The 14,861-nt window shown below is 40.1% G+C and overlaps 1 protein-coding gene across 3 annotated transcripts in view; it reads left to right on the top strand.

The window, feature by feature from the left end:
* cadm4 (cell adhesion molecule 4) overlaps positions 1-14,861 on the top strand; it is a 155,562-nt gene that overhangs the window by 121,277 nt on the left and 19,424 nt on the right. For all 3 annotated transcript variants that reach the window (XM_063485594.1, XM_063485592.1, XM_063485595.1), the window contains exons 3-5: positions 5,808-6,095; positions 8,784-8,945; positions 11,317-11,407. In XM_063485594.1, the coding sequence (XP_063341664.1) occupies positions 5,808-6,095; positions 8,784-8,945; positions 11,317-11,407 (541 nt within the window). The remainder of the gene's footprint in view (positions 1-5,807; positions 6,096-8,783; positions 8,946-11,316; positions 11,408-14,861) is intronic.

Here is a 14,861-nt window from a genome sequence, read left to right as displayed (position 1 = left end):
AGTTTGGGCTTAAGGCTACATACTGTGGCTTGTAAATGTTCACAGTAAAGGGGAGGATGGTGTATGTGCTTAGTTCAGGCATATAAGACACCAGTAGCCTGGTCTCCTCTCGAGCTGAGCCCCTTTCCTTCAAGTCAAATGCAAACAAGTTCTCAAAGGAAAAAAAAGCACACAAAAAACATAGACACTGATCAGTAAAGAGGAAAATATCTGTTTAACTCCCTTATTTAGTGAGCTGGATTTAATATTAAAACCAAACAAACTTTGAAAACAAAATCCTATTAACCAGCTAATCAGCTAGCTGCTGCAATCTCTCAGTAACGAAGGGCCAGCACAAACGTGTTCACAGATGCTTGGTTTGAGCATACATGATATTGTTATGCACAGGAGTCTCCACACTGCCACCACCGCCACCAAAATCACATCAAAAGCACAGTCTGCAACAAGCGTAAAAATCATCTCTATCTGTTTGGAAGAGCAGCCAACTAGAAAACCCCAAATCCCCCAGCAAAATCACTTGCTCATCTTTCATCCAAGGAGCTTTCTATTGTGAAAACTTCTCAACAGTGTCTACTTTATTGAAGATCTACATACCAAGATCCAATTCTTTCCTTCAAGTGTCAGAACACTTCGTCTCTCTAGTGCCTAGCTACTCCAAGAAATATGTTTTGATTACTTGTTATTTGGAAAAGGATTTTTTCGCTGCTGTAATTGTGTGACAGGTGATAAGACAGATAATCTGTTTGCTGAGCTAACTTCACTCAAGCTGCTCTTGATGACTGTTTCTGAGCTCCTGAGTATCGTACACATTAACATTTTAATTCCAATCTGCAACTCTTGCTAAGTCAATAATTCTGAATTCTTATCTGAGCATCTTAAAATCTGACTTTTACAAAACATTGTGTTTGTGCATTAGACAGTGCTCTAAGGTCCTAATAGTTATTTTAATGCCACTGGCAGTTTCACGCAGCTTTAAAGGTTTAATAGTTTGTTTTTCAGTGTGCAGTAAGTAGGTAGACATTGTAAAATGCTAAAAGGAGCTTAATGTCAAAATAATGAACGGCCAATAGATCAAGAGCTGATTTTCTTGGTGAGTTGGTACAAGGTACAATGCTCAGACTTTTTAAAACCCTTTGCTTTTGACCACAGTAAAAAGGAGACTCTTATACCTCAAAGTTGTAATTGCAATCATCTAGTGTGATATTTATATATGTGGAAATTTGCACTTGAACACATTTTCAACTTTCTAATCATTAAAACCTGCAGTTCTTGTAATTACATTGATCCGGCAATCAACACTCCCACACTCCCCACAGGAACAGTCTGCAAAATAGCAGTCAATGAAAGTTTTCTGAACAGAATGCAAAGATTAGAGGAAAAATCAGTGAAAACAAAAAACAGTTGCAGGCGTAGTTTCACTGTTCACAGGTGCAGCACTCCAGTGCTTTTGTTTCACACACTTAGCCTTCACTTGTTAGTCACCTCGATCACGGAGCGGACGTAATTGGGTAGTTGAGGTTGCTGCTTTGGGAAACCTTCTCCCCCCAATTCTATCAGATCAGCACGCTGTCGGTAAGTTCCATTAAGTATTTAAACAGAGTCGCTCCGTCTGCTCTCCCACGAGGCTTGGACTTGCACCCTTCGGAAAGCATGATGAGGCCTAATCAAAACGAGGAAGAAGAAGCAGTTTGAAGGCTCAAATGAAAGAGAAAATGAGAAAGAAAGAAAAGAGTGAGGGAAATGAGAAAAGGTGCTGAGGGTTAAGAAAAACACAGCCACAGAGAGAATAAGGAAAGGGAGGATCAGTTGCTGAAGAAAGACACAGCATTAGGAAGTGCTCCAAAGTCTAGCAAAGCTATAAAGCATTGATGGCTTCCCATAACTAATTTGGCTCCTGTAAGAACAAAACAAGCCTCATTGTGGACATTTTCTGGGAGTGTAAATTGCACCTCACTCTGGCTCTCGCCACCTCCACCATTTCTTCCATCACTTGTCTATTGCCCATCTGCCACCCAGATTACAGGCTAAGAAACTAAGACCTTTCTCTGCTGATGTATTCCACACTAGCTGCCCAAACAGAGCTGCTGCACTAAGTGCAGTGAATTAGACTGCCTGTTTTGCTAGTGAGCAACTAGTCAGGGGTGTTTTTTATGAGATTGTGAGGACAGAGAGCTATAATAGAGCAGTAGAACTAACTAAATGGACCCTTTCTCCGTAGTGGTCCATATCTCTCTTTCTCATCTTATTGCCAACTCTCCTCAGCATGCAAATGAGATAGGACAATCATGGTGAACTTGGACTTGAACAGAAGTCTGACATTTAGTTGCCATTTAGTGCAGAGAGGGGGAAAAAAGATTTACCTGTCTGTAGGGAATGGCTCTCTAACAATGCTCTCATTGCCATCCGATGGAGGGGAAATTTTAGGGGTGGGGTGGACAGATTAGTGTGGTGTACCTCCAAGAAAAGTGGACTAACTCCACTGCCCCAGGCTGCTCTCTTAGTCTCCTGTGGATTTCTGTCTTTATATTATTTTTCCCTGCCTGCTGCATTATGTAGTCTATTTTTCTCGTTTTTCTACATCCCTATTTGCTCTCTCTCGCTCACACACTCTCACACACACAAGCATGCACACACTCCCGCAAAGCTAATATCTATACCGTAGTGTCTGTTCTGTGTTGTAAATTGTCCTGCGAGATGGCCAGGCCAAATCCAACACAAAGGAAAGAAGAGAGGGACAGAATAAAATAGAGATGGAACATGAGGGAGGTTTCACAGCCAAGTCAATACAAAGTGAGTCTCAAAGGTATTTATGAGAATCTATGGACATGAAGCCACTGTCAACCACAGACTGTTATTGGTGTTATTTGTCATTATCAGCATTTTTCTCCCTATTGATTGTACTCTTTCTTTGCTAACAAAGGGAAAGTTGTTACATCTTCACTACTCCTCATCCCTCATGTCACTGTCCTTTCTTATTTTTCTCCTTTGTGGATTATATGGCTAGTAATTGTAGCTTATTGGTCTGAGATTCGGGATTGGCTTTAAAATTGTTGCCTTTAATGCCTTTTGTTATTTTCTATTGTTTGACCTACACAGTATGTTATACACAACTGTAGTATTCAGCACGTATCTCTGACTCAAAAGTTTGTGCCTCTGAATTTAATATCTTTCCAAAAATGAAATAAATAGCGTGTTTCAGTTCTTCAGAGAAAGTAAAAACAATAATGATTAAAATCTAATAAGACAAACAATAAAAATGCCAGACGCTAATTAAGCATGGGCTTAGAGAGGAAAAAGCATGCACTTACAAAGAGAGTGAATGAATGCATTCTAGTAACCAAAGTCCAATCATTGCTTGGGAAAATGAACGACACTCTCCCTCTAAGCTGGAAATGAGTGAACCAAGACATCTGTTATGTTGTATCAATGTGCAGCCTGGAGCTGCTCCACTGAGACTGACTTTGCAAAACTGTTTATGAACTTTTCTATATCAAACCAAGCTTTGGATTTAACAGCACTATCAATTCCCGAGCGGCAAATCAACAGGGGTGCTGTCGCAGCCACAGTTTCTCCCATCTTCTGTCAATTTTTTTTCCTCTGCAAAGCTGTTCATGGGAGTGACATCGCAAACAGAGGGTGAAGACTCTTGTTTCAGAGTTGGTGAGATATAACTGACTGTTTGCTATTACAGAGCAAACTATCATGAGGCCAAGAAGCAACTGATTCCAATGATCAAAATGTCATGTACCTCTATTGAAGCAGCTTTCAGTTCTCTTGTGCTGTTTGATAGATACTTTCAAAATACTGCAAACAAAATGTAAATGCACTGAATTTTCAAAGATGGACAAAAAAAGCAAATCATGTTATTTGCAAAGTACTTTCAACCAGAATTGGCCAATTTGATTCAACTAGAGTCATATCAGAAGTCCACCCCAACCTGTAACTTTGGACCCATGATTTTAATCTTAGCTGTAATAAAAATACATGCAGTTCCAGCAACCTGTTCTTGCTTGGTCAGTAACAGGCTGCCTCAATGGCCCTCCAACTACTCGTCCTAATTGCTTTTATTTTGCATTGCTGTACAGGTTCATCCTAGCCTGTCTCAAGACTCTGTCTCTGAATCTCTGCCCACATAGAAGATACGTGTAGAGTTCCTGCCTGAACTGATGGTTATTTCTTGAGCAAAAGTAATGTCCTTTGTCTGTGCTGACCCCTCCCTCCAAAAAATAACAGAAAGTTACCCCAAAACTTGCATCAAGGTTAGATAAGACTGACGCAAATAAGCAGGTTGTTATGTTGTTCGCCATGTCTGACTGAACACTTGCCTGACCACCTGAGGCATACAGAAGCAGACGAGGCGAAGATCCTCAAAAACACTGTCACTGCACAAAAGTCCTGTCAAAAGAATTCTTTCGCTTTAAGCGCAGTTTATGTTGCAATTTCATTCAGTCTGGTTCTCATTGCAAAAACCTGCATTTTGCTGAATAAAAGTCCGGCCGACTCCAAGTTTGTCTGTAGTCTTTTAGTGAGTTTTCTTTTTAACTTGTTTTGATACTCTACCCAGTATATTTCACAGACAATCTCAGTGCTTTTTGCTTCACCACATCTCCCTGACACCTTTGGTTGCTTATTTTTCAAGTTACGATTTTACCATATTCAGTGTATGAAGAGGTTTTTTGTGTTTTTCAAGATATTAGGCAAAATTATTTATACACACTGAATGAGGAAAGTATGGAGCTTTTCATTGATCTAGTGTTTCCTTTCAAGCAGCCAAGTATCTAAATCTCTTTAATTTAGATATTTAATAGCTTTGGGAGGTTGATTGTGGCCAGATTGTGGCCATTTAAGCTACCCATCACCAGACCCGTTTATTGATTTAGCCAAGTCTACACCGAGCTCTTTTACCTGTTGCGCAACCTTTCAGAAGTTGAAATGTCTTTTCAGGTTTCATCAGCTGTCCCGATCACAACAAAGTAGCCAATCAAAGTAGAATAGAGGATCCTAATAACTGACCAGTTGGGACTACTTTGTCACCAACTGATTAGCTCCCTCTTGTGGAGAATTTGCATCCTGCAGAATAAATTACCTTTTGTGGGGACTAGATGTCAGCTTCCTGATATGCTTTTAAAAATGTAAAATTGACAGATTTACCAAGATGAAAGCCTGCCAAGTAAAATGTATGAAAACAGAAAATTTGTAAAATATGGCATCCTTAGCAGTCATAGCTTGTGTGTGCATGTTTATGTGTCTGCGTGAATGTAAAAAGATCTACATACGTTTTTTGGCTTTAATTAATAATGACACAGTGGTTAGATTTTAAATAAATGCTTTACATTATAACTAGCAGTGGTTCCATATTAGTGTAGTGGATTGCACATTTGCTTAACAAGCGTAAGATTGCCTGATTCTGCCTGACTTGGGAGGAGACACAAATCCCTTTGTGTCAAGAAGGGCATCCGGTTTAAAACCTGCCAAAGAAAACCTGCAGCGCTACCTGTTGTGGTGACCCCACATGACTAAGGGAGCAGCCAAAAGTAACTTTGTTTCTTATTTCATTTTAAATTGTGACTGTCTTTTTTTTTTATATTTGTTTGCTGACTATTGAACTCACCACCCATCATCTTGTTCTTGAGTTCCTCACCAATTCCACATTTTTGTTCCATGTCATGTTCATCACCCCTCCCTTTCTTTCCCACCTTTTCACGGTCCTCTTCTCCGTATCCTCAACAATGCCAACTCATGCGGTTTCACTTCCGCGCCACCCTCTTCCCTCTCCTACTCTCTTCTTTGCCTTTGCCCAATTCCAGCCTTGAAGGACGACCGTTTCCAGATGGTGCTCTTCACGCAACGGCTGGTTCGCATCACACTGACCAACGTTAGCGTGTCGGATGAGGGCGGCTACTTCTGCCAGCTCTACACGGATTCCACGCACCACCAGGTGGCGACACTCTCGGTCTTGGTTCCCCCAGAGACACCCACAGTGGAGGTGAAGCAGGAGGCTGTGGAGGGCGGCGAGGCGGAACTCACCTGTGTGTCACCACGCAGCAAGCCGGCCGCCACCCTGCGATGGATGCGTAAAGGACGGGAGATAGCAGGTACATGGCTGACAGATGGACTGATGAATGCTCAGATGATTGTTTGAGATAAATGAGGGAGTTAATTGGATAATAAAGGGCAGGTGAAGTAGAATGGTTGGGTGATATCACAGATTGAGTGCTGAATAAAAGAATGAGTGATTGATCGGTTGATTGGGGACTAGCAGATGGATGTGTTGATAGAAGCAGGTAAAAAATAGATGAATGATAAGTGAGCAGGGAAATGTGAGTCTGGGCTGTGGGGCTGCCATGTTTTTTTCTCTCCAAACCACTTTCTACATTTTGATCCACTTTTTTTTGTGCAATATTTATAGGCAACAGTAAAGTTCCAACTGATTAACAGCACTTCTTTTGAGACTGGAACAGTAGTAGTCCTTCTATTTCAAGTTAATTGAAGAAGTAAATCTGTGTTCATTAAATCAACATCAGCTAAATAATGTAACACTTTTGCCTCTCCGTGTCCACTACAGTGAAAATCTTTTCATTATGAAAACATATACATAGGCTTTGTCCGTTCTCTCAAGCTAATCTCTCATGAAAATTAATTTCAGTAGAATTTACTTGCACGTAATCTGACAAGCACACTATTATATTAAACTGCCAGAAGACTCGCACACTCCTGATTTTCTTCTTTTCCCATGCTATCTCTTTTACAGCTTCGTGAAGACAGTTTTTAATTCAACATCTTCTGACTTTCTCTACTTCTTTGCTGCTGATAAATCTATGAGCCATCCATCAGTCAGATACCCTGATCTATCCTTCGTCTCTAACTCGCTGTCTCCTTTGGGTTCCCTCAGTTAAAGGAGCACTTCGCTCAATAATACATCTGAGAACTATCTTTCCATGGCCCTTCAACCTATTTAACCCCTGAGAAATCATTTTTGTTTTTTTTTTACACCCACCCATTTGTTTTTATTATTTTTCTGTTAAATCAGCATTTGTGTTTGATTTAAATTGCTCAAAAACTTTATCAGTTGACTGAGCAACAACAAAACAGCTCTTGGGGACTAAGTTATGCAAAGCATTTCTGACTGAGGCTTATTGTTATTAGTTTTATTCGGTTTTATCTCCAGTTTTTAATAAATGCAGACGGTATTGTTCAAAAGTACAAACTGGTGTCAGATGTGTTTTGTATTGTTATTAATTCATTCATTTATCTGTAACTTCAGATAGCTCTGCATGGACCAGATTAAATAAAGCGCGATAATCTGTTGTCAGCAGCTTATTGGACATGCACTGAGCAGCGTTTTGCCCTTTTAAACTTCATGTCAGCTGTCATCTCTTTTACCTTCTATTTTTGTCTGACACCGGGTGTCTCTTTCATCCAGTCTCTTCTCTTTTTCTCTGTCAGAACGCACCTGTCACCGTCATTCTGTGTCTTTTCTCCATGTCCTTATGCTTAACTTCCTCACCTTTTTTTAAAGCAGTCTCTTTTTTCCTGTAAGTTTCACTGCTGACAAAGACGTGAGGCTCCTTGGCGTAGTTGTTGGCTACACAACACTTTAAGAGTCCAAGAGACAGACAGGGACTGTCCTTTTACCTCAGTTGTCTTATCTTGTTTCCTAATGCTTCTCTCTCCTCTCTTCTCTTCCCTTCTTTTCTCTCGCCTCCTCTCTTCCACCCATCTCTTTTGGCCCTGAGTTAAACGAACTGTGACACTAAAGGTTAGAAGCAGATCCCAACAGATATCAGAAGTACTCTTTAATTAAGACGCTATCTTCCCGCCGCACCCTTATTCTTGCTCATCTGCACACGCTGGCATCCTCTCAGGCCTCGATTAAGCTCACTTTCATTTGCTTGCCGGCAATAATTGAAAATTCAGTGCAATATAAGTATATTGTATTCTGCCTAAACAAGCACAAACTCCCAATACGTGACCATGTCAAGTCCCGTTAGTTTGCTGCCACTATTCCTCCTCCCTCCTTCTGTCTCTCCTCCTCCTCTCTTCTTGCATCTTTCTTCCACTCTGCATCTGCCTCGCGCTGTTATCATCCTCTTTCATGTCTGCCCCCACCACCCCACCCCTCTCACACACACACAGACACACACACACACATCAATCATGCTTGTTTTGCTGCCCTCGTTCTCTCTCTGTGCGTCCCTCTCTCCTTTCCTTTTATTCTCTCACCCTGTTCCTTTGACGTCCTTCTCTCTCTCCATGTCTGGCTCAGTTAAAATCTCAATTGGGTTATGCATATTTTCTCTTTTATCCTTCTCTCTCCTCTATCTCTCTCTCTTTCTTTCGCTCGCACACAGACAAAACATTCAGTTGATTTACTATCGGAAAACAAACTGTGCTGCTGCTCATAATTGCCATGAAATATAGATGCAAATTGCTTTCTATTCTCTCTATCTCTTATTTGCTCCCTCACCACTCATCCTCCCCTTTACAGGTACCTGGTGATGCTCTAAAAAGCTCATTCATCAATCCCTCACTTCTTACTCTCTTTCTGCTCAGTTTTTCTATCCCCCTTTGGTTTCTCATCAAAAAAAGAAAGCAAAATCCCTTCTTCTCCTCCATCTCGCCTTCTCCCTGCAGCTCACAGTCCCCTAACATAGGTGTGATGTCTCAGCAGGGAGAAAGTAAGAACAGGCATATTTTGGCTGCTAAAATGTTTCTTGGCCACCTCACCTGTATTATTTACTTCCATTCTTTCAATCCCCCCTGCTTCCCCTGCCTGTCTCCAGGTGTGGTATCGCTGCAGGACAATGGGAAGACATTCAGTGTGTCCAGCACCATCCGCATCCCGGTAGAAAGGAAAGACGATGGGGCAGCACTGAGTTGTGAGGCATTCCACCCTGCACTTAATGGGCAGAAGAGGATTCGGCATTATCGCCTGGATGTGTATTGTAAGTCCCTTCTCTTCTTTTGTGTGTGTGTGTGTGCTTCCAAACAATTTCTATCCATCTTTCAGACAAATTAAGTAACATAATGTTCATTGCCAAATATTTCAAAACAAACATTATTTCATCTGTATTGCTGTCACTGAAATTGCTACTTCAGGCCTCTTCATTATAGTGTTTTACTTTAATGCCAGCAATAATTTTGTCAGGGTAGCAGCCTCATTTTTCAAACGGTGATATCTCATTTTAGAATGATCCTCATTTATACACCGTCCAGGATTTTAACAGAGTGATATTCAGAACTGCCCTGTATGAGACCTGCACTCATTAAAACCTAATACATACAAATCTTGTCATGTCAGCTGCCAGAAATAGGCCCATGGCCAGGTTAGGCTCCTGGCCTGTTGTTTAAACAGCTAAACAACATCAAGTGAAAGAAATGTGGAGTATATTAGTATGTGAAACAATCCCTGCCCTACATTGACTTTGTCTTTTTGTTGCTGGTGTCTTTGCACAAGTTTGTGTGCACTAAATTGTAATGTCCTCTTAAGGGAGGCAAAGCGGGAAAACTACTGAAAGAGATAACTCCCTGGGTTTTTGTATTATATATTTTATGCCACACTAAATTGTCAGCATTTGTTTGGGTTTTTTTGTTCTTTTTGAAGTCTGTTTCAGTAGAATCAGTGTATAAAATGAGAAAATCAGATGTAAGCTTGTCAAGTTTTGATGTTTGTTTTTGATGTGAGGAGGAACAAATATTTGCTTTCAGCTCAGTGTTTTGATTTGAAGATATTAATTTGTACTACTGTGTTTGCATGCTGCCTAAGTGAAACCAAAAACTGAAATAGACTGGAAGATAGTTAAAATTTAGAAAAAAAGAAGGCACTTATTGGAAAATACAGGGAAATGCGTCACAGTAACAAAATCCAGAAGTGACAGAGACTAATCAAAAGCAGCGTGCCAGCAGGACCAAAACAATGGACACTCAAATATACAGGGTCTGGTTCTGTTAACCTAACCACCAGAGCTGATTGCAGCCACTCAGGCAAAAGACAATGCTTCCGATCCCACCAGAGTACACTTTGGAAAAATTCCAAAAATTACTCTCCCTTCAGAATTTCTACTTTTTCATGGAAGTCACGTCAAGCAGCGCAGAGCAGATGAGGAGGACAGGAAGTTAGACATGGGGACGGCATAGAGAATCTGGTCAGTTTTCAGAATATAAGAACCCATGCAGACTAAACGCTCCATTTCTGAAATGCTACTGGTGCGCCTTGAAGTCTTGTGATAATGGAGCAAAAGTGTGTCAGAGGCAAGACATCAAAGACATGTACCACATGTATTTCAGGGGTCAGGAAAAGAAGGAAAAGAGAACCAGAACATAACAAAGTCTGTGGGGAAAATGCACAAACTATACACATGAGGGAAAAGGCTAATAAGACAGGTGACAAGACAGAAAATACTACACAGGGACAGAACAAAACAAAAAACATGTTCCAGCACAAAAATCGTGGCACATTTTTATTTTATTTTGTATATTTTTTTTAGAAAAACAAAGATTGTTCATTTTGTATGTTTTTTTTTTTCATGAGAATCCCTATTTCCTTCCATACTGGAATTGTCTTGTGGGCAGCAATTGATAAAAGGCATTATTATAGCAGATAAACTGTGATGAGAATACAAGATAAAAGTACATACAGTGTAATCTCTCTTCTCCCCCAATATTAATCTGATGAATTTCAGCAGTCAACCATATTCAGCAACTCCATTAGTTCTATCTTCACTGTTCCTGACAGCTTGATGTGATTGCTTGATCCAACAATATATCATTTTGAATAGTCAAACATTTCCCAGGCATATGTAAATATTTATAGATGTGGATGATTCATATTTAGCAAATATGTTTACATCGGCCTTGTGAGTACAATTAATTTGCCACTTGTATATTAATGTTTGTTGATAGATCAGTCTGGTGAGCTATCAACAAACATTAACATCTCTGCCTGGATGCTCCTCCAGCCAGAAAACTGGCAATAATGACCAACCGCGAGTGTGGATTTGGCTCCTGATTGTTCTGTTACTGAAGTAAGTGCACTACAGCAGCTGCTGGAGCGGTGGGCTGCTTATGATAACAGGTGTCTAAACCATAGGATTGTCGCACGGTTGCCTTGGAAACAGATGTCAAAGACAATTTTCCTTCCATGTTCTAACTTTTCCCTTTCTGTTCCCTATCTTTTGTTTCGGATTCTTTTTTCTTTCTTGATTTTTTTCCCTGTTCTTGTCTGATTCTTGCATCATTCGGATTGAGAAATGTTTTTTGTTTTTTTTCTCTGAAATGCTTACTCATGTCACCCTCCTCCTTTCTCCTTTTCTACAGTTGCACCTACAGTTCGAATTGTTCCTCCTGCTGGCATTTTGCGAGAGGGCGACTCGCTCACCCTCACCTGCTCTGTCACTGGGAATCCTCTGTAAGTCTATGTGTATATGTATGTGTGGTAAACAGCTTGGCATTGGTGTGCTTTACATTAAGAATGTGCTGCTTTTGTCTTGCTTTCCACATTATTTACCAGGACACATTACGAAGATAACGCAGTCATGAGAATGAATTTAGCTTTACTTTTCACAAGATTTGTAAAAGTTCTGTTTGCCATCTGGTTTCAGGCGCTACTTGTAAAAGTGTTGCAGGCTGTCATAAGAGAGAGATTTTTCCATAATTTTTAAAATGAATTCCAGATGAAGTAATCATAAATTATAAATTGTTTGCCTCGACAAAGCACCGGGTTTTGACAAATCTGTTTAAGAGTACGCAAACATCGTTTGACTGACAAGGGCATGCAGGAGTTTGCAGAGTTCAGTATCAATCCTTACAAATAGGAAATTTAGCAAAATTGAATCGTGTCTAACACAGTTTTGTGGAATTGTTTTGAGCTGCTGCTACAAGAATGACATTTCATTTCTAATATTGCTAGAGATTTGTAAGGCTTGACTTTATCTCTGCCAATCTGTTAGCAGAACTCTGTTTTACACATTTACCCAGACCATTAATTATAGATCATAATTAAATCCCACCAGCTAAATATAGAACGAGCTGAAATTGAATAACAAGCAATCCTAAAGAACTGCAAAAGAGCTGAAGTTACTGTGGCCCCAGTAACACTAGAGTTAAATGTATTTGTTTGTTTACTGGTTTTCTTTTAATATGTTTCAAAGAACAAAAATATGTGAAAAAATCTAACAAAGTAAACTTACATTTTGATTTGTTGAAGGTTCAGAGAAAGTGTTAGCTGTCAACAGTGTCAACAATGAAGTGACAAGGGGTGCTACCAAAACCTTTTTGCCATTTATGGGCTATAGAGGTAAATTGGGTGCAGTAGGTGATCTGTGACTATCCAACAGAGAGCGTCTCTGAAATATATTACTGTTTATTTTCCAAGTAATTACTATCCACTTTCGTTTAAAGAAAAATCTCCTTCTTAATTGCTATTGTGGAAACATCCTTGAATAACCTCTACCTGCTCCAGTGGAGCTTTTCACAACAGAAAACAGGTTTTCCTGGACAGCTCCCAAATGTGTGAGCATAAAGCAATTATCACAGAAGGGAGAACATGTGTGCTTAACCAGCATTACTGGTTCTAAAGGAACAAGAAAATCAGCGAGACCTTAGGTACTCTTAACCAGAAAGCTACAACAGATTCATTGTTTTTGTCTAATACTTCACATTCATCTCTTTCTATATAATTTCTCATTGTGATCCTTCATTTCCAGAATTCTACTTCAGAAACTGAGTGCAATTATCAAGTACTTTTAATGTCAGCCATCTTTTTTGTGTCTGTGAAATTACTATATTGCATAGACTTATCTTTGTATTTATCGTTGTACTTTCTTGGTACTGTGCTCAGAAATCAACACTATGTAAATATCAATACTTTTTATTGAAAATATTGGGAAATGGACTTGAAATATGAGCTGTAAGCCATATTTATCTCCTATTACACGTGTAAATGTACAATATTAAACCACGTAATATATTTCTTGTTATGTAAGGACATGTGAACGTAGCAGTGTACTTCTGACTTTGATGAAAAGCAGAAGAGTGGTATCACCTGACATTTACCGTTTGACAGATGGATAAAAACCTGATCCATATTTTATTGCATGAAGGACAAAGAGAAGAGGAGCTTTAGACTGTGCCTGATAGGATATTGGAAGTGTGTAAGGGGATACAAAGAATTCTGTCTAAATGTGGACATGGTATGCACTGTGTGTGAGGTTACCCAAACCCAATCAGCAGTCAACAATTTTAAGATCCGACCTTGAAATGAAGCCTTTTTCTAGAGTGTTGGCAGCCCTTTGGGCACTTTCTAGAAGGGTATTGGGGCCTAAGCTCTTAAACCCTCCCCTAGATTGTCTGTCTGTCTGTGGGCATTGGGTCCTCTAAAGCTCCCTTGTAAAGCCCATTGCAGCTAAAGTGTGTGCATGTGTGTTTTTGTGTGTGTCAGTGTGATGAATTTAGTGAAATCCCACAGTTAGGACTGGCTGAGAAGTGTATTGGCTATAGCCCCACTAAAGCTTTGTAACGGCTGGTTGGGGACACTGTGTATGCGTGTGTGTATGTGACAGTGAGGGATGGGACTTCAGGCAGCGCTGGACTATGACCCTCATCTCACGCTGGACTGCACACTCATAGACACACACACACACTCACACACACATTACAGTACCCTTGTCACCCTCGCGCTTGCTCCCTGGCCCTGTTAACTGCCTGTTAAGCATTAATTACCAATTATATGCCACTTCCTTTTGGTGAAGGGTACACTCACTGTCTGTCTGTTACTAGGAGGGGAGATTAAGGCAGACAATGTCTTTTCATTGAGCTTGATAGCCTGATTATTTGTGTGTTATCTTTGTAAGGAATTACTCAGAGTAGGAGTAGAAGTTTGTTATTGCAAGAAAGGAAAAACTGGGAATTTTTTTTAAACATCAGCGTGGAAAGGAAGAAACTGTGTATATGCATCCATGCTGAACCAAGAAGGTGGTTTAATTAGACTTCCTGAGGGATTAGATCCCAGATGAGTCAGGATTGTAATCTGGCCAGGGTGGCAAGAGCCATGAAACCCTGCCAGACACACACACACAAAGATTTGGGGGTCTGTAATCCTTGTACCTCCCATCTGCTCTGCCTTCCCAGCCTCATGACCAATGCATTTTGTCTGCCTGCTTCTGCACTTCAACTCCTACTACACATTTTTTTCCCTCACTCTACCTGTAATACATTCTTCTCGTTTTCTTTCCTACTCTTAACACCTGACAACCCTTTACTCTGTCATCTGCCCCCTTGTCCCTCTTCCCAGTTCTTTCAAGCACTCACTGCCCTCTAACCACACATCTCATGATTATTTATCGGGATGCATCCCTCGCTTGCCACGATTTCTCCTCCAAGACCCTTCTTTCATTCTCATGTCAACCTCACCCTATGGGCTTCTTTACCCTCTGTCTTCACCTCTTTTTTTATGGTGCCACCACTTCTGGTAGTGCCAAAGTCAATCTGATATTGACTTCCTTTGCTTCTAAAATAATTTAGCTCTTCAGGCTTTATTAAATATCTTTCAGACTATGCGTATTCTATCTATTGCATTGTTATGTGAGGTACTTGATGACAGTGTTAAGGAACTTCCTTGGAAAGATTTGATTCAATAACCCATATTTTTATCCCATGAATTTAATAACAGCATGACTACAATGATTATTAAAGAAGTTATAAATTACATTACTTATTAACTAACTACCAGTTCTGTCAAAAGTGCCTCTGAGCTGATCTAAATCCTGAACAGCCTTATATCCTGTATTTGACAAGCATAGAAGCATAAAGTAATTATACAATAAAGTTATTTTTATTTGGACAAACAACAAGTTACATGTTAG

This window comes from Pelmatolapia mariae, linkage group LG10_11 (genome assembly GCF_036321145.2).
Source record: "Pelmatolapia mariae isolate MD_Pm_ZW linkage group LG10_11, Pm_UMD_F_2, whole genome shotgun sequence".
In the NCBI taxonomy this organism is placed as follows: domain Eukaryota; kingdom Metazoa; phylum Chordata; class Actinopteri; order Cichliformes; family Cichlidae; genus Pelmatolapia; species Pelmatolapia mariae.
Note: the sequence above shows the minus strand (reverse complement) of the source record. Positions and strands in the feature narration are given on the sequence as shown.